We start from the raw sequence: 23,600 nt of genomic DNA on the forward strand, positions 1-23,600 counted from the left end.
ATATTTGTGGGCACTTTACATCAGACTTTTTTACAGCAGTGTCTGCTAGGATTGTGGGTTAAGGATTTTCCCAGTGAGTCGTGATCTTTATTCCCCAATACCAAAATGTTGTTCTTGCGCTAAAGACTAAAGTAGGCCAGTTCTCGGGTAGCAAAGTTTTTACCAGTGATGGTTTTGACGCCTGAGCCCCTCTTGGCTTCAAAAATGCAACAGAAGTTAGTTCTGAGGAGTCTTTTTTTAAGATTGGTACAATATTTGAATAGTTTTATCAGGTTCTAAAGATTTAATATGTCATGAGGACCCTTAGATTGATACTGTGGCAAAAATAATAGTTTGGCTGTAGACATCTTATCTACATTAATTTGAGTCTCTTTATGTTTTTTCAGTTGTGCCCTTGGTGTGAAGGGTCTTAAAAGCACCTCTGATCTGCAACTTGTACCTGGATCCTGCTGTCATTATCCTCTTGCTAAAGAAACAAAGGCCCGGTTTTAGTTAATTTGGTGTCAGCCATACTATGCTTGACTGTTTCCTCTGTTCTTGTGGCCACTTGCGACTGTAGTTGTGTCCCTGTGTTATTCTTTGTGGGTGATCTGGCAGGGTGCAAGATGATATCTGTGGCTTGTGGCCCAATTTCTTCTTTTACTATTTTCCTATTACCTTGCTGGGCATTTTCTTCTATGAACCCTCTACCTTACTTAACAATTGTTTTTTTCTTATTAAAGATAGGAAAGACCCTTTTATTCTCGTCTCTCTCTGCCAGGACAGCAGATCTAAATTATAATTTACAAATCTTATGGAGCTTGTTAAGTTCTCTACTGGATTTCTGTCCTGGAACACACTGGTTCTTTCCATTTTTATTCTTCTCCGATTCTGTTGACTGCATTACCTCTGGTACTTGACGGTCCATTAAATGTCCTTTATACGGTGCATTTACATTTAAGAGGCTTTCTTTTGTTCCGATATTGATCACTTGTAGAGGAACATATCCATGTTGATTCTCGATGCCCTGACGGAGATTTGTGGATATAAAACGTACCATTCTGATGGTTTCCTTGTTCAAGATTATTAGTGCATATCTGCTGTTTCTTTTAGTGGGAAGTGTTTATTCCTAGGGCTCCCAGTTTCCGTTTTACAGATAAATGCTGATAAAAAAGTACTTATTTTCCTTTCTGTATTAATTTTTAAATACAGAAAAATATTATGGAAAATAGGCCTTGTTTGGATGATTTTTTTCTACTGTCGATCATGAGTGCCAGGTCAGTGGGTGTATAGATTGAGTAGGTAGGGGAGATTAAAAAAGAAAATAGATATCCACATTAAGCTTAATTAAGTGCAGATCTACAGTCATTGATGCTATTCTACAAGGCAAGTGTTTTCAGATCACACTATTGCACTGTTATGTTAAGTTATATAGTACTTATAGCACGCACTAATACTTTAAAAAGTGTCCTGGCGCGAATGCTGCAAGCAGAACCTTGAGGAGAGACCATTAGAGTGCACCTAAGAATAGATAAGTTTTCAATTGCTTTTGCGTGTTCAGGGCCAACAATTGACTTTTACTATATCTCTTACCTCCTAACACCTCCCCACTCAAACTGGCAGCATGGCACGGCCCTTGCGCGTTCTTGGTGCGGACGGGCGCAGACGGGCTTGCCTTTGGCGCGCCGCCGGGAAGCCCGCTACGTGCGTCCGCTACGCGAACGCAGCATCCGGCTTTTGAAGGTAGGTAGTTGGTGGATTCAACGAGACTAGAACGCTGACACGACCGAGAAGCGCCCTCGAGTGTCACGCGTCAAAGTGCAAAGTGGCAAAAAGTAAGCACAGGGCTAAAAGCAGAGATCATAAAAATCGGGCTTTTTTAAAAACAGTAAGAACACATGAGAGCACAAAAAGCGATATTTGATTTTTTACAAAGATTACAGCGTTTAAAACACACTTATGCCCCCCACAACGTAAAGCAGCAACAGTTCAGACAATTACCGGCGCGAACGCAGCATTCGGCTTTTGAAGGTAGGGAGTGGGTGGAGTCAACGAGACTAGAACACTGACACGAGCGAGAAGCGCCCTCGAGTGTCACGCGTCAAAGTGCAAAGTAGCAAAAAGTAAGCACAGGGCTAAAAGCAGAGATCATAAAAATCGGGCTTTTTTAAAAACAGTAAGAACACACGAGAGCACAAAAAGCAATATTTGATTTTTTACAAAGATTCTGCTACTGAAACCTTTTGGACATTCAAATGCAAGCAGATATTTATCAGTTAAATAAATGTGGAGAAATACTTATTGCAGCTTCATTTATACAGAAAACACAAAATAAAAATAGATAAATACAGAAACAATTTGTAACCGACTTATTGTTCAATAAAAACTTTTTCCAAAAAAAAAAAAAAAAAAAAAATACAGAAACAATTGGCCAAAAATAAATGTGGATAAATACAGACGGAAATGTCCCAAAAATAAATACCATAAAACCAGAAGCCCTAATTATTCCTTGAGTTATCCTCAACTTTTGAATTTAGGCTGGTAGAGTCTCTTGAAGATGTCATTTCGGATAAGTACATTTTTTTACAGAAAAGATTTCTGATTGCCAGTGGTTTGCCGCCACATTTGCTTGTGCTGGCACTATGTTGGGCTGAGGATATCACCTTTGGTGTCCTTTTCTCTTTGATTCTCTTGTGTTGAGCTGTTTTTTATTTCAAGGTTGTTCAGCAACTGAGGAAGTGTGCTCAACTATAAGAGAGCAGTGACACATCAATGTTTGTGCTCGAACAATGAGACTGTTCAGATTTTCAAGTTTGGTATCTATTCCTGACATGAAGTCTGACATATTATGTAAAAGGTCAACTTGCAGATCTAATTTAGATGAGTGGTAATTCAGTGCTTGAACTGTTGCCTGTAAAGTGTCTAATAAGGCTGCCAAGCTCCCTTGTCACTTTTTGTCATTTGCAAGGTTTTTTTTGCACCTTTACATGACTCATTTAGACCTTGAGGGAGCTGTCTTTTAAAAGTCATTATAGCTGAGCTATTTAGGATGAGATCTTCCATGTCATTGGAATTTTCTGGAGTTCCATAAGTAGTGAATTATCTGGATCAAAGGGAACTATTTTATATTCTTCCCGGACTGGTGCCTGTTGTTTGGTATCTGGGCCAATCAGGGGCTGTTTTTTTTCTCTGAACTGCAGAACATTGTATTGATTAACAAGGCTTCCAAATGATGAGTCCTTGATGGACTTGGGGTCCTTGTTATTACATTATAGTTACAAGAGTGACTTTGCTATTCCCTTAGGTTAGTTAGTTTCATTCCTGTGCAGTCTGTCCTTTTAAAAAAATCACCATAATCTAGTTCTGGTGTTTTCAAGAAGTGGTGTTATGCTTGAGTTACCTTGAGCCCATGAAGGGTTTAGAGCAAGAGAGCCTCGCTCTGGTCTTTATAAAAGATTCTGATCCTCTGCCCCATTGTTGTGGTAGCAGGTTACCTTACATATCTCTTTGTCTGTTGGATGTTGCATCCTGTGGTGTGTATCAAATTTGTTTTTGGTCTGTTCCCATTTGCTGTCGTATTGTCAACTTCAATGCTATTGGTTCTATCAACTATCTTGCAAACATTGTCCATTGGATCCTCTTTTGTTGACCTAAAAAGTCAAATGAGGTTGGGGAGAGTGAGTTGTTGCTGAGCAGATAAATTTGTTGTCTTATTACTGTGTAGTTTTTGAGACGTTTGACCAGGGGTTGATTTATTTTTTCCTCGCTTCCTTGCCGTCGTCGACACTGCTGGCCTGAGTTTTCCGAATCTCATTAGCAATGTCGGAAGGTATGATCCATTTCTCAGAATGTTAGCGCATTGAGGTCCTGAAGGGAAGTGCTACAGTATTGAAGCATTGACGAATAGTCGACTAGCGTGAAGGAGGGACAACACAGTGACACAAGCCACACCAGCTCTTAGGCCAACCACCTCACCACCCAGTTGCCTCCTGTCCCTCCCACATTGTCACCTAACGTGCTGTGAGGTGCCAGCAACCAACCTCACTTGTGCCTCCTTCGGTGGGGAAATAGCCTATCTAGGCTGTGCCAGTCCGAAAGAATTAGTCTAATAAAAGCAGTATTTAGGCTAACTAGCCAGTGTTCAGCACTAAGTGACGATCCGAAAGGCAGGGATGTGGAATTCCTATAGCCCAATGCCCAGGACATATTGTTTGGGGTCAAGGGCAACACGCTTTCATCTGTATTTTGTCCTTAGGACAAGTAGGCCCAACCCCCTGCAGAACAAACCATTTGGCTTGCCTTGGGACAAATAGGCCCAACCCCCTGCAGCACCAAACCATTTGGCTGCCAGTTTGCAGTACCACATCATGGATATCCTTGTGTTTGCTTTGTTCGCCCTAAATTGGCAGGGTATGCCCAGACGTGGGTCCTTTGCTCACTTTGCCACTGGATTCAAGCTAGCCTGGCTGAAGGAAGGGTGTTACCCCGAAACCGGTCCCAGGATGCTTGTTTCCGGTTCAGGGAAGACCTGGCTTGGCAGTTCGGGCTTGACTGTTCCCATGAGGAACAGGGTCAAGACTGATTTGCATATAGCTGGGTCTGAACTGAGGTGGTGAAGTGAGCTAAAGAACAATGATGGATTCAACCCAGATCTGTGACTGGGGTGAGTGTATGAAAAGTTTCTGCGCTCTTTCCATCATCTCCTTTTGTTTATTTTGTCCTTGGGACAAGTAGGCCCAACCCCCTGCAGCACAAACTATTTGGCTTGCCTTGGGACAAGTAGGCCCAACTCCCTGCAGCACAAACCATTTGGCTGCCAGTTTGCAGTACCACATTATGGATCGGGGAAGGGCACTGTCTACAGTTAAGGTAATATTTTTGTCCATATGTTAATGCTGTTCAAACTTGTATTCATGGCTCATTAATTGAAAGCCTTTATTATAAGGGTGACCGCTCTAAGTAAATGTTGTAAGCTCTGACTGCACCACTGAGTGGTTCCAGTATAAAAATGTGTGCACACGTTTTCAAAGTTTAGCAATACGAGGCTATGTATGATGCTCCCAGAATGCTCTCTGATTTGATGCAAATATTTGCAGAAGCTGATTATTCTTTGCTTTCAAAATAAAATGTTCATAAAAAATAAAAGCATTAAAAAAAACATTTAGCTAAACTACCGTAAATTTCAGGTACTATTTCTTTGCAGCATCATTTAGTAACATGTGTTGATGCATGCTAGTATTTCCCAAAAATATTCATAATGGAAACTTAGTGTAACCAGTTTCAATAAGATTATGGGAATCAAAAATAAACAAGCATTGGCAAAGCCATTAGGTCTGAAATTGGTGGTCAGCTCTTTAGTTTTGTCAGTGTGTGACTTGTTTTGGCATGGTTTCTGTAAAACCTTATTGGTGTGGGAGCTGGCAGGCCATCACCATTATAACAAACTTTGCCAAAAGAAAAAATTGTTTTTGGGTCTCTAAAAGCTCATACTGCAACAGTAGGTACTGGCACTGAACAAAATTACTTTGTGTGCCAATATGCTCCTTGTGAAAGAGCAGAATGCTGTCACTCACAGTGAAGCCAGCTGATACATAGAGAGAGAGACAGAATTTTAATAAACACAAAAGATCACGGTCAACGCCGTACCAAATTAGGGGCCCAATTATTATAGAAAGTCTCAAAAGTGCACTCATGGAATATGTCCTTACCTTAAATGCAGCCATAAGGCTTCCATGAATTCCCTAGAATTTACAGAAGTAGGACAAGAAATAGTACTCCTAGAAAATATTTGTGAACTGCATTTCAGCATGAGCAAATGTGCATGTGTAGATTTTCTCATGGGAAAATCTGAGCGTTTGCAAGTTCACTTTCTCTCCAATCACTTTTTTCCCAACTCTGGAAGGTTTACATCTGCCATTGTCAGGAGTAAATCTCAAACATTTCTTAGTATGGAAAAAGATTAGAGAAGAGTTGTTGAAAACGCTTAAAACATGCACGTTAGTAGGTTTGCACAGACTCAAAAGGGCATTCTAACCCTGTAACTATTGCTTACCACTTCCTTCAGCCCCAGTATGTAGATCTGCGGAAACGTGGCAACATAAGGGGATTGCAAGTATTCAAACACTCCTATGTTATGAGCCCTGGCATAATCAGAGAGGCTATATCAGAGCTCTTATATAATGATATTGCTGCCATAACTTGTTGCTGCATTACATGGCACCAGAGGGGCAAGTGGATTTTGTTACAGGACAAATGGAATTATGAAGCAACCTGCCCCATGGACAAGTAGATATTTTTATTAAGTTCCACACCCATGCAAAGGGGTCTCAGGAAAGACCCCAAAGAGCCTCAGTCAGCCTCTAACAGTTCCATCAAACAGCCCTGTCTTGTACATCGAGGTGAGGTCCAAAATGAGCCAAACGTGCAAGTATGTGAAAGGGTGAGCAAAGCTCTTCAGGAATCTGGCAGTCTAGCCCTTGGCACGTCTTGACTGTCCCGCCTGCCAGGACTTAAGACCACCAGGGACCACCATCAGCTCACCTGTCCTCTCAGCTGTGCTCTGCACCACTGTGGTCTACATGGCTTTCCTCATCGTTCTGGGCTGCCCTGTGTGGGACCTGGGCTGCTGGGCTGATCTTTCTGCTCAGGTGAGCTTTCTGCTCATTTTACCTCACTCGCCTGCAAACTCAACCTTTTGACCTATGGTCGACTCTCTCCACAGTCTCCCGAGGACCAGGAGCCAGGGGGGCCTGCTACACATCCACCAGCAGCTCGAGCAGCGGGTGGTCATTCAGCGTTTTCCAGGCAATTTTCATTTTGGCCCTCAACGATGCACCAGCAAACAACAATCGCGGCTCAGCTTCACCTCCTCTGCATCCCCCGCATTCTATTTACACAAGCAGAATCAAATAGTGAGAGCTGTACATGGTGCTTGCGCAGTAGTCTTGAGAATCTGGCCCAAAAATAGACCTATAACTGCAAAAAACATAACTCTACATTAGTCGCTAGGCATTATTGTGTGGAAATCAGGCAGGATCAGAAGCATCAGTTTAGCAAGTATCAGTAGGAAACCTGTTCACTGCTATACCAACGTAGCACTCCCCTCCAAGGGTGTGAAATATTTTTGTTCAGTCAATGCACAACATGTGAATCTATAAAAGTTTCATGCTGCAAAGCAAGTTTGCTCCAATATGATAGTAGCTTTGCTTCTTGAAATATTAGATTCACAGACCACCCTCCCTGTACTGCTCCAAAAATGAGGAAGGAGCGACATACAAGATCTTTATTGCAGATATGTTCAGTTATTGACTAGATACCTCACAATTCATATAATGTCTGAGAATAGTACAATCCGAAGATGCCATCTAATATGTGGGCCATTATTGTGTCCGGTCCTTTGTCAAGAAAAGTAATTTCAGCAATGTATATGGTCTACACTTAACCGTTATTTGGATGCTGGTCATCTTGGGAGAGGTATGTCATTGGTGACAACTGTGATGCCATTTTAAAGACTATTCATAGTCGCATTTTCACTCCAATTAATGCATTGACTTATACATTGGGTCTGATGCAGAGTACAGAATCAGAAGTTATATCATTAATTTGTAATACTTCTTAAATCATTCCATAGGTACATCGTTTTGTTAGCATTAGTAACCCTGATTCCCTCATCAAATACAAGGTAACCCTATTTGTAAACTACTCCTTAATGGGAACAAAGCAGCTATTGGTGCACAGATCCCTGGGCATAGAGGCGAGGCAACTACCTTTGTCTTTTACATCCACACAGTCTTCCTTGCCCAGCTGTAGGTCAGGTTGGGCTCTCCACAGAGCGTCAATGTCCGGGATGTAAAAACACACTTTTTAGGTCTCGCCTAGTCAGCGCTTGTGCTGTCTCTTCGAGACATGCTTTCTTCAGGATATGGGCATTAAGCTCCGCCAATGTTCCGCCCATCTTTACAGTTGGCTTCTCCTCCTGTCCTTTGTAAATGATGGCTTTTGATGTGCCAGTAGGCTTAGTAGTCCCTCCTTAGTACCTCCCTCTCTCCCGGTGTTTCCTCACATAAGGACTGCCCCTCTTACATGTGTCCTTACTCTCTATCTTTCATTAGCAGTCGGAGAACTGTTTACTTAATTAATGTCTTGCAGAAGCAGGAACGACATGCTGTGAGAGCGCATAGCAATGGCGGACACTTCTTTTATATCCAGCGCGACACAGCACTGCCTTTTTAAAGCAGCGCTTTAGTGTGGCATCCGCCCCCTCTCACCAACCCCCTGCCCTTGGATTTAAAATAATCATTTTTTTTATTTTCAGCGCACCGTGCGCATTTTCGGTTTCACAATGGCGGAAGTAAAGCTGAGGCAATCATATTTTTATAATCTAGTGGTGGGAGGTAAGGTTGTTTTTATGGGAACTTTCCGCATTCGGTGGGGGGGGGGGGTTGGCATGCTGAAAGCACGCATCCGCCATATGTTTTCTATTTGTTTACTTTTGTTACAATGGCTGCACCCATGCTTTAGCTTTTAACATCTTAAGCTAAAGCGCGGGTGTCACGATTGCTTCAAAAGTACAGAAATAGAAAAACATATTTTTTGTCTATTTCTTTACTTTTGAACCAATCTCAGCACCCGCGCTTTACCTTAAGATGTTTCAAGTGTGAGTGCTGCGATTGATTTACAATGCAATAGCTCTCGTATTACTGAAAGTTTGAGCTAGTGGCGTTGAGTTCTTATTAGCAACACCAATAGCTCAAACTTTCAGTAAAGCAAGACCTATTGCATTGCAAATGCTTGGTAGCATACTTAAAGGGGCACTCCTCCAGCCACAAGGTCGCCCTCCAAGCTTCCATGGCTGCATAAAGGTATTTGCTGGCAGTACTGGGATACCTGCTGGTTTTCTCGGTAGGTAGTCGTGTCGTGCATGGTAGTTTTATCTGCTAAAAGCAAGGCCTAAATTACTCTCAGGGCAGCAGTGGAATGAAGTCGATGTTATAGTTAAAAATCTCTAAGAACAGTTGCAAAAATGTCATGAAAATTTGGGGGGCTTGAAGATTTACAATTCATATGCAATTATCTTTCTTATTAGCCAGTTTCTTTTTTATTTTTCCTTTGTGTTTGTTATGTTATATTCCTGGTGCTGGCTATAATAAGCAGTCAGATTGAGAATCCGATCACGTCACTAGCTCTCAAGAAGGTGTCCTTGAAACATGTAGCATTGCAGATTTTTTTCTGAAAGCAGGTGTGCATGTTTTCATAACATGTTCCCTTTAGTGTCACTTTTGTACTGTGATAGACTAATTTGTTCACATTCTTGGTTTTAAATCACTTCTACATCGCACAGTTTTCTGCAAACAAAATGTGTTCTTGGTATATCCACCCTCTTTTCTGTCTCACTCTCATCCTTTAATTCCCTAAGGGGTGCAATAAATGATGTAACTCTTTAGCTGTCTATCTGATGGTAGTTTCGTAAGTGACCGCAGGCTTTTGACTTCTCCCAGTGATCTATTATGGTAAGCACAATGTCTGTTTTAAAACACCTTCACCATTGATCTAATCCGCTCTTCTTATCTTCTGTATAGAGGTCATCTTGGAAGCACGTGGGACAGGGGACGTAGTGGAGGATGATGGTGAAACAAAACAGCCAGTCATCCCACAGGAGGAAAGGGAGCCTGCCACCAGAATAAAGCTACCGGACCCCCCTAAACCTCCTGAGGTAAGGTAATGCAGACACAAAAGGCACCACCAAGGAAGGAGACTGACTGGCGAGGCAAGACAACCAATGCACAGGGATGACTTGGCATGTAGATGACAAGCTGTGGTTTGCTTCAGGGTGTTCAAGCACCTCTTATAACAAGGGCACAGACCTGGAGTGTTGTCATTTAAATAAAAGAGCTCATTAAAATAGGGTTAGTAAAGTGGAGTACATGCTAAGCAGAAACACTTGCAGGTACTTGCTTGTGACAACCCTTTCCTTCTCTGTCTTGTTCAGGAGGGGTGGGAATGCCCCAGTTGCACCTTTGTCAACAAGCCCACGCGCCCGGGCTGTATGATGTGCTCCACCGAGCGACCTGAAGGGTACGTTGTGCCAAACATTTACCAGCCCGATGAGGAGGAGCTTGAACGAATGCAGAATGAGGAGCTAGCGATAATGCAATATGAACAGGTGAGTGGATCTGGGGTCCGTAAAATATGCAGAGTGCTGGTGATATGTGCTGAGGGAGGTGAGAGGTGCTGGTTATTGCACGCAAGCATTAATGTGTCACACTAGGGAGATAATTATTTCCCACAAGGTATCTGTGATCACCCTATCGCAAGGTAATGGCTGACCACAGGGCTACTTTATCTAGGTTTCAGAGTGGACTTTATGCCTGCACTGTACTTGATGCAAAAGTAGCAATTCTTCCAGGTGGACCTTTCCACAATTGGATTTCGCTCCAAAAAGTCTTTTGAAGTGCAATTTTGTGAGGGTCTGGTTCTGCTAGAAGGCAGGCAGAGGTGAGTGGAGTTCTCTGAGGAGTACTTTGGGCCGCATCAGGGGTGTGGAAATCTATCTACTTGTCCATGAGTCAGGTTGCTTCATAAATCTACTTGTCCTGTAGATAAAACCACTTGTCCCTTTGGTGCCACGTAGTGCAGCGACAAATTATGGCTGCAATCTCATTATTTAAAAGCTCTGATAATAGCCTCTTTGATTGTGCCAGGGCTCATACTATAGTAGGGTTTGAGTACTAGCAATTCACTTATTTTGGCAACTTTCCACAGATCTACATACTGGGGCTGGAAGTAGCGGTAAGGAATAGGTTCAGGGTTGGAATGGCCTTTTGAGTCTCTGAAAACCTACTAATTTGGATGTTTTAGGGGTTTTCACCAGCTCTTCTCTAATCTTTTTCCATACTGATAAAGGTTGGACATTTATTCTTGATATGGGCAGAAGTAAGGATTGAGATGAAAGGGGTTGGAGTAAAAATGAACTTGTAAACACAAAGCAGATTGTTGCATGAGCAAATCCAAAGCTGAAATGCAGCTCAAATATTTTGTAGGCATATCATTTCCTAGCTTACTTCTGTACATTTTTATAAATTGATGACCGCTGTAAATCTGCACTTATGCTAGGACATTTACCATTTGATTTACTTTTGTGATTATCTTTAAGAATTGGGCCTCTAATAAGGTCTGGCATTAGCCAAGACCTTTTTGTTTTATTAAAATTCTATCTATCTCTATTTATCGTCTAACTTCACTGTGAGTGGCAGCATTCTGCTCTTTCACAAGCTTAGTGAGTCTCTTTCACAAGAAGCATATCCGCGCACAAAGTAGTTTTGTTTAGTGTAAGAGGTTACTTTGCAATGTGTTCTTTTTGCGACCAAAAATATTTTTGTTTTTTGCCAATGTTTGTTATAATGGTGCAGGCCTGGCAGCTCCCGCAACTAAAGTTTTACAAAAACAAGAAAACCATTGACAAAACCAAAACGCGACCAACAGTGTCAGCAGTATTGGCTTTGCCAATGCTTGTTTATTTTCATGTTTCCTATAATCTTGTAGGAACTGGTTTCACCGATTTTTCCATTATGAATATTTTTGGAAATACTAGTATGCATCAACACATTTTACTAAATGATGTTTCAAAGAAATGGTACCTAACATTTCACAGTAGTTCAGTAAAACGTTTTTCTTTCTTAGTTGCATATTTCTGAGAACATTTTATTTTGAAAGGAAAGAATCATCAATCTTGCTTACAAGCCTCTGCAAATATTTGCATCTAATTGGAGAGCATTCTGGGAGCATTATACATAGCCTTAATTGTTAAACTTTGCATACGTGTGTACACATCTTTATAGTGGAACCACTGTCAGTAGTGTAGTTCGAGCTTGCACCACTTCCTCAGAGTGATCACCTTAATATTAAAGGTTCTGCATTAACGAACCATGAATACAAGTTTGAACAGCATTAACATACGGACACAAATATTACCTTAAACTGCAGACCATGCACTTCCCAGATCCATAATGTGATACTGAGAACTGGCAGCCAAAGGGTTTGTGCTGCTGGGGGTAGGCCTACTTTCCTCAAGGACAAAATAAACATGAAAACTTGCTGTCATTGAACCCAAACAATATGTCCTGGGAGTCGGGCTATAGGAATTTCACACCCCTGCTGCGTACATATTTATTGTGGACCATTTTGATGAAGTGCAGTTCTGTTGAGGGCATTTTGAGCAGAGTGGACATGATCTTCTGGGAGATGGCTAGGTACACCAGATGCAGAAATGGGTAAGTGACCTGGTACAACCCTCCGGTCTCACCCTTCACCCCCTCTACTCACTAAGGCTAACCCACTCACCTGACGGGAGCACATTACCTAACCATCCTAACTGCTTAAACTGAATAAGATCCCCTTTTGGAAGACACATAACACTTTGGAAAGTCATTCTCAGACTCTGAAGGCACTGCAGTGGCGAGGTGGTGAACTAAGCAGATGCCAATACCAACATACTGTGTGGCAGTTTAGGTGTGGTGCAGTTGTGTTGGCACACTTTTATTGGTGAACGTTTGGGAGCAATACAACTCTGATTTTGGACTGTGTGCGGTTATTTAGCGGCTTATTTTGGGCATGTGTTTTTCTGTTGTGGAAGATACAGTTGTGATGGGTTGTTTGCTTTTGGTAGTATGGACAAGGTGCAGATCTGTTGGCAGGCAGTGTAGGTGCATGCAGGTCTGCAAGAAGAGCAGTTCAAACATCGTACTGTAGTTAGATCAGAGGGAAGTTCTGCTGGGTGTAGTTTGATATTGCGGTTCTTTTGGAGGGTAGGTTAGGCAATCATGCAGTTCTGTTAAAGGTAACTTTGATGCATGCTGTTGAGCTCGGGGCGCTTTGTACAGCATTTCGAAATGTTGGGATCTAGTTGGGGCAGCACCGCGTTCTATTTTAGGTCACAGAACAGGAAGCGTATAGGTTGAAGGCAACATTGGGGTGTAGTTTAGGCAGCATGCCGTTCTGTTTGAGGGCATATGTGCAGCATGTAGGTACAGTTACTTGATAGTCTGGTATAATTTTGATGGAGGAGTTTGGGAGAGAACAACCAAATACTTGGAGGGTTATGGTTTGGACTGTAGCCACTGGTGGATGATGAGAGGACAGTAATTCTTTCATTGTTTTCAAGTGGCGAGTAGGAGATATTTTTTTAGCTCGTGAAGGTTGGAGTATAATTCTGTCGGCAAGAGTGCCTGGTGATGGGTATGACAGTGGAGGTCGATGCTAGGGGTACATCAGAAGGTGGATCACAGATTGTTTGAGCAAAGACTGATTTTTGTCCTTGATGGCAATGCTGTAGATCTGTGTATACTAGGATATGTAAGGTGAATTGACGTTGATCAGATGTTTGTGTGCTATCCTGTATTTGAACAAGATGTGGGCTCACCGTTTTGTTGTTTGTTCAAGTTGCAGTATTTGTGTACTTTGCTGGGATGTTACTACATTCTTAAACAGCCATTGGGGCGTATGTTGTAGTATTCTGATTTCTCACTTATGGTCGCTCCTGCTTTCGCCGCTATACATTGACGTAGAGAAATGACGTATGCTCTGCATAGTCTTGTAGCAGATATGGCCTGATTTGACATGGTTGTCAACTGTTGGTCTGTTCTCAAGGAGGATTTGATTATTGCTTCCAGTGTTTTTGCCTTCTTGATAACGTACCTCAGATGGTTATAGGTGTAGTGGAAAGGCTGAAGAAGACCATGTGCTTGGCAATGTGATTCACAATCTCTATGCATGTGCATGGAGGTTGATGTCAGCCATCCTTTGAAGGTGTGCATTCAAAGAGCGTCGGTGGTTTATTAGACCAGTAGTACCTGCATCGCACTAGAAGGCGGCAGTGGAACATCACTTCACTCTGGACTTAGTCTGTCACTGTCATAAGCATCACAAGACCACCCCCCATTCCCTCTCCCCCAGAATGAGCATGAGTATTACAAATACATCTGTATGTAATATGATATCCTAAGGTCAAAGGCTGCCTGGGATGGCTTTGAATGTAGTTGTGGGATCTCATGGATGTGCAAGTCTTATGTTTGTAGCCTGTTTTGCTGTAGATACACCTGCTCTGCAAACTCTTGCCATCTAGTCCGGGGTTATGATGTTTGGAAGTTGTTTTTCATTGACAAAGTCTTGAATCACAAGGTATAGTGACTCCTCCCTTAACTGGTAATATGCATGGGCATCCACTCTATTAGATTGTATTTTTTCCGTCATCGGGTTCGGATGTGTACTGATGGGGCTCTGTGTTCGGAGCTCGTAGTGCTTTCCTTGTAGCCCACTTGGTTGCTCTTTGACTCTGGTAGCTCCAGAAAAAAGTCCACCCAACGACTGTGCTATATCTTCAGCAAAGTAGAGTAGCAGTTGCCAACCTTCTGTGCATTGTCACTTATCTTACAGTTCTTGTAGTTCCCACGGTTGGCATGGTCGCTGCAGGAAAATCCCAGTAGTTTATCAACCCTGCAGAAAGGATCTCAAACACTACTAATCCAAAACCGCGTCCCAACCCACCAACCCACAAAAGCAGCGCACTGGCTGGCCAAGGGCGCTCTAAAGAGGTCATATGAGGTGACATCTACTGCAGTGGAGCTGCTTGATGGCTGGTTGTGGATCTCGGCCAAGTAACTTGAAGGGGCTTCAGTTGAGTGACTCAAAATAGTCACTGTTCAGGTTAAGGGATAGCACAAGCTGTGCCAGTCAACAATGGCTGCAGAACTTCCAGGACCTCTGTCTCATAAGAGGCTGCTCATAGTGAAGTTTATCCTACCTGGCTGCAGGTTGTTGACCGGTGGAACAGGGTTTTCCATGTGCTCTTGTTGTGCAATTCTGGGCCTGAATGTATACGCTTGCCTGAAACCTACCAAGTCCAGCAAGAAAGCTTACTATCTCTGAGATAGTTGTGATGGCACATTACACCCAAAGTCTAGCTGTCTGCAAGACCTGGTGTTTCCCGTTTGTTAAAATATACATAGTGTGCTTTGGCGCCATCCAAACATGTATGTTTCCTTCACCTGGCTGTTGGGGGAAGGAGAAATCATTCCACCTCCGAGGAAGTACTTCCGTTGGTATGTGTGAGGAACTATTTTACATCTGTAAAGTACACTCAATTATCACACAGTTTGACACATTCAGTACTTTGTCTGTTTATGCATTAATTCAGAACACTCATTTTTTTACTCCCTTTTTCCCAGCAATGCTTTAAGTTTGGTTTAATGTGAGAAACCACATGTTTGCATATCTGCTTATATGTGTTTGCATATTGAAGCAAGTTCTTCGGCTTTTGCCCCACTAACATGTAGTGAGAGTTCCTAATGTCCTTTTTTAAGTTGAGCCTGGGCAGCGCATGCGCTGATCTGCGAGCCATGCTGTATTTGAGGATGTACTTGAAGCCCCGCCCACTCTCTGCCTATATTTGTCACAGGCTTGTCATTGTCCTTCCTAAATGCTGGCTTCTGATTCGTTATTAGGCATGTTAGTTCCTCCTTAGTCTTCCTTGTCTTCATTTGTAACCTCCCATTAGGACTGGCCATTTTACTTCGGTTGTTACACGGTATGTCCTTTTTAGTCTGTAAGCACTATTTTCTTTAATGAGTTGCTCTTACGGCAGGAGGGTCTCTCGTGCACAGTTGTGGCCGTCGGCTTGTTTATTTAACTCGTAGCAAACGGGGAGCTCTTCGGGGGCCATGGGAGACAGAAGGGGGCGATGCCTTCAAGCATTTGGAATGCAATAGGTCCTGCATTTGCGAGAGTTTAAGCTATTGGCATTGTAAATGACAATGGGCCAGATGTAGGTGGCCAAATAGCGATCGGTAACCTTGAAATTAGCAGAATTCCAGCGTTACTGGTCGCTATTTGGCTGCGAACAATGTAGGTGAGTTTAAACCTACTAGCAAAATAAGGAATCGCAAAATTGCGATTCCTTATTTTGCTCTTGCATTTAAGGAATCGGGAATTGCTATTCCTTAAATGCAATGTAAGTAGCACAAAAGTAAGGGCACTTTAGCCTTAAGGAATCGCTAATTACCACCAACTTGAAGTTTGTGGTAATTAGCGATTTCCTTTAAAACAAGCATTTGCAATGCAATAGGTCTCGCATTTGCGAAAGTTTCTGCTATTGGCATTGTAAATGACAATGCCTTTCATTTATCTATTGTGAAAATTAACACATAAATAAAAGGCATTGTCATTTAAAATGCCAATACCTGGAACTCTCGTAAATGCGAGACCTATAGCATTGCAATGAAGCTGCCATCATTGTCCCGGCGGTTGGAAAGTGAAAGCGTGCTGAGTGTCGCAGTGAAGCACGCCTTGCCTGCAGTAGGACAAAACTGATTAAAGAAAATAGTGCTCTCAGACGAAATAAAACATACCATGTAACACCGAAATAAAAGGGGCAGTCCTCATGGACTGTTTCAAATTAAGACATGGTGGTACTAAGGCGGGACTAATAAGCCTGTTAATGAATCAGAAGCCGGCATTTACAAAGAACAGCGAAACAAGTCAATGAAAAATATGTGCGGAGAGTGGGCAGAACTTCAAGTCCATACTGCAATACAGCATGCCCCGCAAAGCAGCCCATGCGCTGGCCAGGCTCGACCAAAATATTGCTATTGTAGGGCCAGTTGCGGTAAGGACTAGACTTGTTCCAACTTCTCAACTGTCCGTTTCTTGTGGACGGGGCATACGTTCCAGAACTACAAGTGACATATTTAAATGAAAGTTATTTATGCACATTTGTTGTAACAGGAATGTCTCCTGCATCATATACAGGCACATACCCTTGCCCTTAGAGGCTAACTGTGTGTGAATCGTATATTCTGACTTTTTATTTCCCTGAAAGTATGGTAATCTAGCATATGTGAAGGGGCCTAAGTCCAGACAAGGCTAAAGTGAGGTTAAGAACCTTTTCTCTAAGCTGAACGGGTACACCAAATGTGCCCCCTATTGCTTGTGTAGGACTACTGTCCATGTCCTGTGTTAGTCACAAAAAGTGGTGGTGTCAGTGAACTGAGTTTTGTGAATGCCTAAAGATTTGGATCGCAGATAAAAGTATGTGACCGGTCCAGAAAGAGGCCCCTTGTGAGCATTATTTAATTTGTGGAAAAATTAATGCTAGAGCCCAAAATATTTCTCCGAAGGCCACCGCTGCTTTTACCACCCACTCTCCCTGCCAGAGCTGCCAAATGCGAGCACCAATGCTGCCTGTTAACCATCATGCCGATGCAAACAGGACAAAATGGACTGTTCCTGGTCCTCCATAGAAGCAGAAATGGCTTGGAGGTGCTGAACTTAGTTTCTATTTAGTTTGTATTTTTAAATCGACTGCTGATGTATACAAATAAATAGACAGGGCCACCGTGTGGTAGACTGTTATAAATATGTGCTGGCATCAAGGCATATGTGCCAGTGCTGAGCACCAGCAAACGCAAGCACAAATTTAGCACTGCTTGTGAGTTCCATGCATGTCACAGTACAGAGATGGTGGTACATTTTGGTCAGGGACGAGGTGCATTGTGTGAGCTCAGTGAGTCTTTCAGTATTGGGACAAAAGTGCCAAAAAAGTATAGAAATAGATGCTTTGTGTGACCTCTGTGAATGTTTCAGCACAGGCAGCAATGTATGACATGTTTGGTAAATAACTGCAATGCGAAAGATATGTGGATGTTGTAATACTGAGAAGAGGTGCATCGTCTGAGCTCTGTGGATGTGTCCGTCAACTGAGGTAGCGGTGCTTGACAATTGAGGGCAAAGGTTATTTGCATTATCTCTATTAGCATGAACATTAATATACGATTGCAATTATTTTAGAAAGAACATTGACTGTTTATCAAAAAACAAAACCCCTAGCGACAGCCCAGATGGACCAGCACGGCGCTGCCACTGGGTCCTTTCTAGGTCTCGCCTAGCTATCGCGTTTACGCAATCGCTATGCGAGACTCTAGTAAGAGGGGCATTTCAAAGTGCTCCCAAAAGTGGATTGCATGGCGAGTACGCGCACAATCACGTGCATCGTGCCGCCATGCAATCCGTTTGGGAAAGCGCTTCAACCCACTGGCGCGTGCACGTGTAGCCACAGCCTCGGCATCATACTTCAAAGGGTCCGCTCCCCTGCCTGGAATGCGCTCCCCTGCCCAGCATGCCGAGAGATTGTTTCCTAATGGCGCCTCTCAGAACTGTCCCTCCCCCACCACAGGGCTAGTTTGTCATAGCTCATTCCTCCCGGCACCCTTTCCTTTCCCTTGCTCTCCCTAGCGCCTCGCTCTGCCCCTCTCCACCACAGAGCGCGTCCCGCGATCGCGATTACTTTCGCTTTTGCGGCCGCGTTACTTCCACGGCCGCGTTGCCAATGCTTGTTTTTCTTTCTTCTGCCGTCACTGATGTGGTAGTGGGGATATTGTCGGTACGTCCCTACAATCAATATGCGTTATATTAAGAGCAATGCAATAGTATATCTTTAAGCATGGTTGTGTGCGGGGCAGAGAAATAACGTGAATTTAGGATTATGCAGTTGAAGTGTTTGTTTAAATGGAATTATCCCTACATTTGAAAGGCGGGTACGGTACTGCACAATCTGGCAGCGTTACCCATTCATTCTTTCTAAATGGTCACTTTCTTGATTTGGCGCTCGTTCCTCTGACTCTCACAAGTGCAGTCGTGGGTTTTTTTGTTATTTTTTTGTTATCTATTTCCTTTTGGCGATGCCACACGTTTTACTTTCCTGCAGCCCGTTGGATTTCCACTTGGCTCGCAGTACGCATGCTTGCTTTTTAAAAAGTACCACTTTGTAGTGGTATACAGATATTGGGAGGGAATTGTGAGCTTTCTGGCGCACGTCACTTTAATTCCACTAGTTCAAAAAAAGGTGAGGCAGGACAGATGGGGAAAACAGCGAGAATAATAACCTCATTCATAAAACAGACACCTACATAAAAGAATAATAACCTTCATGCGCTGAATGCAGATCTGTTTACTGGATACGTGTAGACAAGCAAGGGAAAGTGTCTGCCTCAGGTGCAAACAGCTGCTCGATCCGGGGATAGCTCTGCTGGCTGATGCCACAACCTGCACAAGCTGTGTTTTTCTGAGGCAGTTTATAATTTAGTGAATTAACCTGTGACATGCCTATAAAACGCATCTGCCTGCAGCATCGATCTGCGTATTCTGAGGATAGCGCTGCATTCCAGAGCATCAGACTTTTAACTTCTGTGTAATGAAGGCGTTGTTGTGGTGTGTAATGGTGAAACCTGCACCATCTGTGTAATCTGAGGAATAGCCGTGCTTTCTAATGCTTCCGCTTGTAGCACGCACTCAAACCGAAAGGTAGCTCTAATGTTAATTCACCTTCACGTCATTGCGCTATTACATTAATAACAGGTCGGTTATCTAATGCACGAACTTGTAGCATTCCGGTAATCCCAGCAACAGCTCTGCTGTTTCGTGTGCTGGCCTCCAACATTTGTGTGACATGAACGACTGCTCTCCTGCCTGCAACACCTGAGTTTGTACGACACATGGGGGCAGTGCACCTGGCTCACATAAGGGCTAGTTCTGCTGTGTGATGCATAAGCCAGAGAGATCTGTGTAATACAAGGGATAGCTTGTCTGTTCCTCAAATAGTGAAATGGCCTAAGGAACAGATCTCCCATAGAAATGCACCTTCTTATAACGACCAAGCAGCGTGACGGATAGCTGCAGTGTCCAAACGCACATTATTCAAAATCTATAAATCTGAGAGATGGCTCTGCTGTACAATGGACCTGTGAATCAACGTCACCTCAGGGAGGTCCTTTATGTTGAATGTATCTGTATGCGTTCTCTTTCCTCTGAGCTATCTCAACTCTTTGCCAGGGCCTCGAAGGTCTTGTGGTCTGGAATCCTCGACATTCACTTGCCACATCAGTGTAATCTGAAGGGTAGTTATGTGGCATAAGAAATACATTAATAGTATATGTACGGCCTCAATAAGGCTGAGAGATCTCTGACCTGACCCTAGAAGATGCGATCGTAGAGAGAGATGGCTCTGCTGTTTATGAAGGTCGCTGTGAATATGTTTGTAACATGTGGTTAGTTCCTTCTACAACACGAGAGCAGATTAATGTATATATTATCTTTTCAAAGCTAGTTTGGCGTTCTCTACCCCTGTTCCTGATCTGGGCTAACCAAATCAAACCTGGGGCTTGCAGACTTCAGCCTCACCTGTCGCCAGTTTTATGGTCAGTTACCGGGAATCGGCTTCTTCCTTGGGTAGGGGTATTGTACAAGTTACAGCGCATTGGCATGCAGCTTTAAGAGAGTTTCATTTGTTTCTTGGTTTGGATGGTAATGCAGACGTGACATCCCTGCTACAGTGTGCCAGTCTGTGGCCAGGGGGGCCATGCCAAAGTGGCGACGGGCCCAGAATCCCAGTAAACCAAATACCCTTGTCTGTGCCAGGCCTTCATTAGGAGGCATTCTGTGCTGGTAGAAAACAACCTGGGAGGCTTCCAGCAAAGGAGGGGGTGTAGTCTTGTGATATAAAGATGATTCTAGATCCAGGAGACCAGGCTTCTCAACCTGATTTCTACATGTGACACGTGGTGTGATCCTAAGCACATCAACCTATCTGTCAAAATGTAAAAATAAATCAAAACGGACTAATGCCTGACGCTCTAAAGAAATGAATAGACATATGCAATTTGAGGATACAAGGCTAGGAACGCTCAGTGGCATGCTGTGCATGGATCAGTAATAGCAACAGGTGACATTTCAAAAGTATGACATTTCAATCAGTGACTAGAACTGTGCTCCCAGAGGCCAGCCCTGACTACGTGCTGTTTTTCCACAAGCGAGGCAGACGTCTTTGACAAAGACTCTTACTGATAAACTTTCTGAAAATGCATACATTTTCGTCTAACCTCATTAAAAATATGCTATTCAGACAACATCGCCAATCATAACAAACAAGCATTGGCATAGCAAATAGGTCTCACCTTTGGGACCTTGTAAGTGTTTAGCCACACAACAGGTGATGTTGTTGCACCAAGGATATTGTGCTGAATAACTAAATACTTATAAGGTCCCAAAAGCGAGACCTATTGGCTATGCCAATGCTTGTTTCTTTTGCAAAAGAGGTGCATTCCTGTTCACTCCACAGCAGTTATGATATGGAATGCCATTTCCACTAAGAGGCAAAGGGCTCGCAACTTCCTGACCCTAGCTCTCAAATGACAATATTCCAGTGCCATCGTAGCAAACAGAGGGGTCTAGATGTCTCAGTAGGAACAGCATCTAGTCCAGGTGGGCACCTGGCCCTGTCCTACCTGCCAGGAGATGGTTTAAACCAGAAAGATAGGCCAGTGAGTTAATTTGCAATTCATACATTTGCATGCATAAACTTGATGAAATTAATACTACTGTCATTGGCAATATTTTTTTTAACGGAGTTTTATATAGTGTGAACTTGACCCGAAGGTATCGGTTATCGGAGCGATTTACACGAGCACCAGTTGCGTTGCATGAGGACACAATTTGTTTTTAGGTCTCGCCTGACCCAGCGCATGCGCTGGTCTGGCGAGACTTATTGAGAGGGCTCCAAAAAGTGCTACCAGGCCAGCCTAGAGCTACAGTGCATGTGCGCGGGCGCGCACGCCGCGTTTTACCGAAATTACTTTCACTTTCGGCCGCACGGCCGCTTTGATGTTTGATCGCGATCACTTTCACTTTCGCGGCCGCATGGCCGCTTTGCATAGCCAATAGGTTTCGCTTTTGGGACCTTATAAGTATTTAGTTACGCAACTGTTGCATGGCTAAACACTTATAAGGTCCCAAAGGCGAGACCTATTGGCTATGCCAATGCTTGTTTTGTTAGGCACAGGGAGATTAAGTGATTTGCCCAGAATCACAGGATGTTCAGCGTCATTGCCGAGACTCGAACCTGGTTCCCCAGATTCGAATAGCAATAGTAACTTGTCTCACCCATGATGCTGAAAAACACACGTTGCCAGCCAATGCTTTGTGCCACTTTAATGGTGCTCGTACACCAAGCGCAATGCACAATGCTAAATTGCAAGAAAGACGTTTCGAACCTAAAACCCTCAGGTGACAATAGGCAATGTCTATACTTGCCCCACCAAGCTCTGTTCCCCACTAGTGCTGAGTTGTTGTGGACATGGGTGACATCCATTGCCCTAGCTGTATGGGTTCAGACAGTGAATAAAAAAGTTGCTATTTTTGCCCACCTCAAAATGGGTCATTTTATTGACCTCAGAAGGATGAAAGGCTGCTTCGAGCTCCTGTTTCAGCCTGTGACCACCAAGTTACACAGATCGCAGACTGAGCAAAAGCACCACATTTGTGAAATATATAACTTCAGAGGCGAACTGACCTACAGTCAAAAATGCAAATAAAAGGCTATAGGCATTGTCGTTTACAATGCCATTAGCTGAAAACGCTTGCATTGCAAATGCTTCTTTAATTTTATGGATGCCTCGTGGGTTGCAGGTTCAAGTCCCTTCTTTGCAATCCTTTTCCGAGGGAACAATACAGATACACTTTGTGACTGGGTTGACAATAGGCTGACCAGAATTTTAAAGCCAGGACATTTCCTAAAAATAGAAGGACTACAATTTTATTTCAACCTAGCGCATATAATGACGGTACTCCTTAGCAGAGAATTACAGAGGAGGAAGTAAGAAACCAAAACATAAATAAAAGGCATTGTCATTTACAATGCTAATAGCTCAAACTCGTGTAAATGCGAGAGCTATTGCATTGCAGATGCTTGTTACCTGTACCTCAGTGGGAGGGCGTGGGGGTGGGGAGGGGCTGCAGAATGGATCTTAGTTTAAAATGTGTCATCAGTCTTGTAAACAGAGGGCTTTTGCCTTCATGTTCCTCAGTGTGTGTTTAGTGAAGAAGTCTTCAAACTGGGCGTGCACCCCTGGGGGTACGTGGCAGCATTCTCGGGGAGGCCCGAATGCCTTAGTAAGCGCTTGTAAATGAAGATGGCCCGGAAGCGCCACTTTGTTTATTTTTCAGGCCGTCTTCATTTACATGAAGTGATTAAAATTAGGGTTGCCGCCTTCCATAGGGAAAAATGCCAGCCATCTGTTCTCGTTTTATGACTTTTCTAAAGGCCCAGACATAGTTAAGTAGAACTTTATATGAACTCGTCTGTATACATTCTTCACATTACTTTTTTATCTTTGTTTACTTTAATTATCAGTTAGGGTTAATTTGGGCAGCTGTAGAACACACTTTTGTTCTAACATGTTCTGTATAACTTATGCACTGATAATAGGGAAAAACACTGGCTTTTGGTGATTTAAAAAAAATATATATATATTTTTGTACTGGACATTCAAATACCAGATATGTCGGCAAGTGTGATCCTGAGCCCTGTGGTGGTGGGGTCAAAGGCAACAAGATATTCTAAAATTATTTTGTTGTCTTTTTCACCTTCACGGCAACTGCACATGAAATATGCACACACATTAAATGAAAAATAAATTAATCTTCAACTATTTGATGGAAAATGCATTCTTTCACATAATGAAACATGAATTGGTTAATGTGATCACTGTAGACATCTGTTTGTGAGACCAGAGATTCGC

General features: G+C 43.1%; 1 protein-coding gene across 3 annotated transcripts in view; it reads left to right on the top strand.

Moving 5' to 3' along the window:
• RBCK1 (RANBP2-type and C3HC4-type zinc finger containing 1) overlaps positions 1-23,600 on the top strand; it is a 152,137-nt gene that overhangs the window by 42,753 nt on the left and 85,784 nt on the right. For all 3 annotated transcript variants that reach the window (XM_085619547.1, XM_085619549.1, XM_085619548.1), the window contains 2 exons: positions 9,558-9,691; positions 9,968-10,141. In XM_085619547.1, the coding sequence (XP_085475673.1) occupies positions 9,558-9,691; positions 9,968-10,141 (308 nt within the window). The remainder of the gene's footprint in view (positions 1-9,557; positions 9,692-9,967; positions 10,142-23,600) is intronic.

The sequence above is a fragment of the Triturus cristatus genome, chromosome 7 (genome assembly GCF_964204655.1).
Source record: "Triturus cristatus chromosome 7, aTriCri1.1, whole genome shotgun sequence".
NCBI classification, from domain to species: domain Eukaryota; kingdom Metazoa; phylum Chordata; class Amphibia; order Caudata; family Salamandridae; genus Triturus; species Triturus cristatus.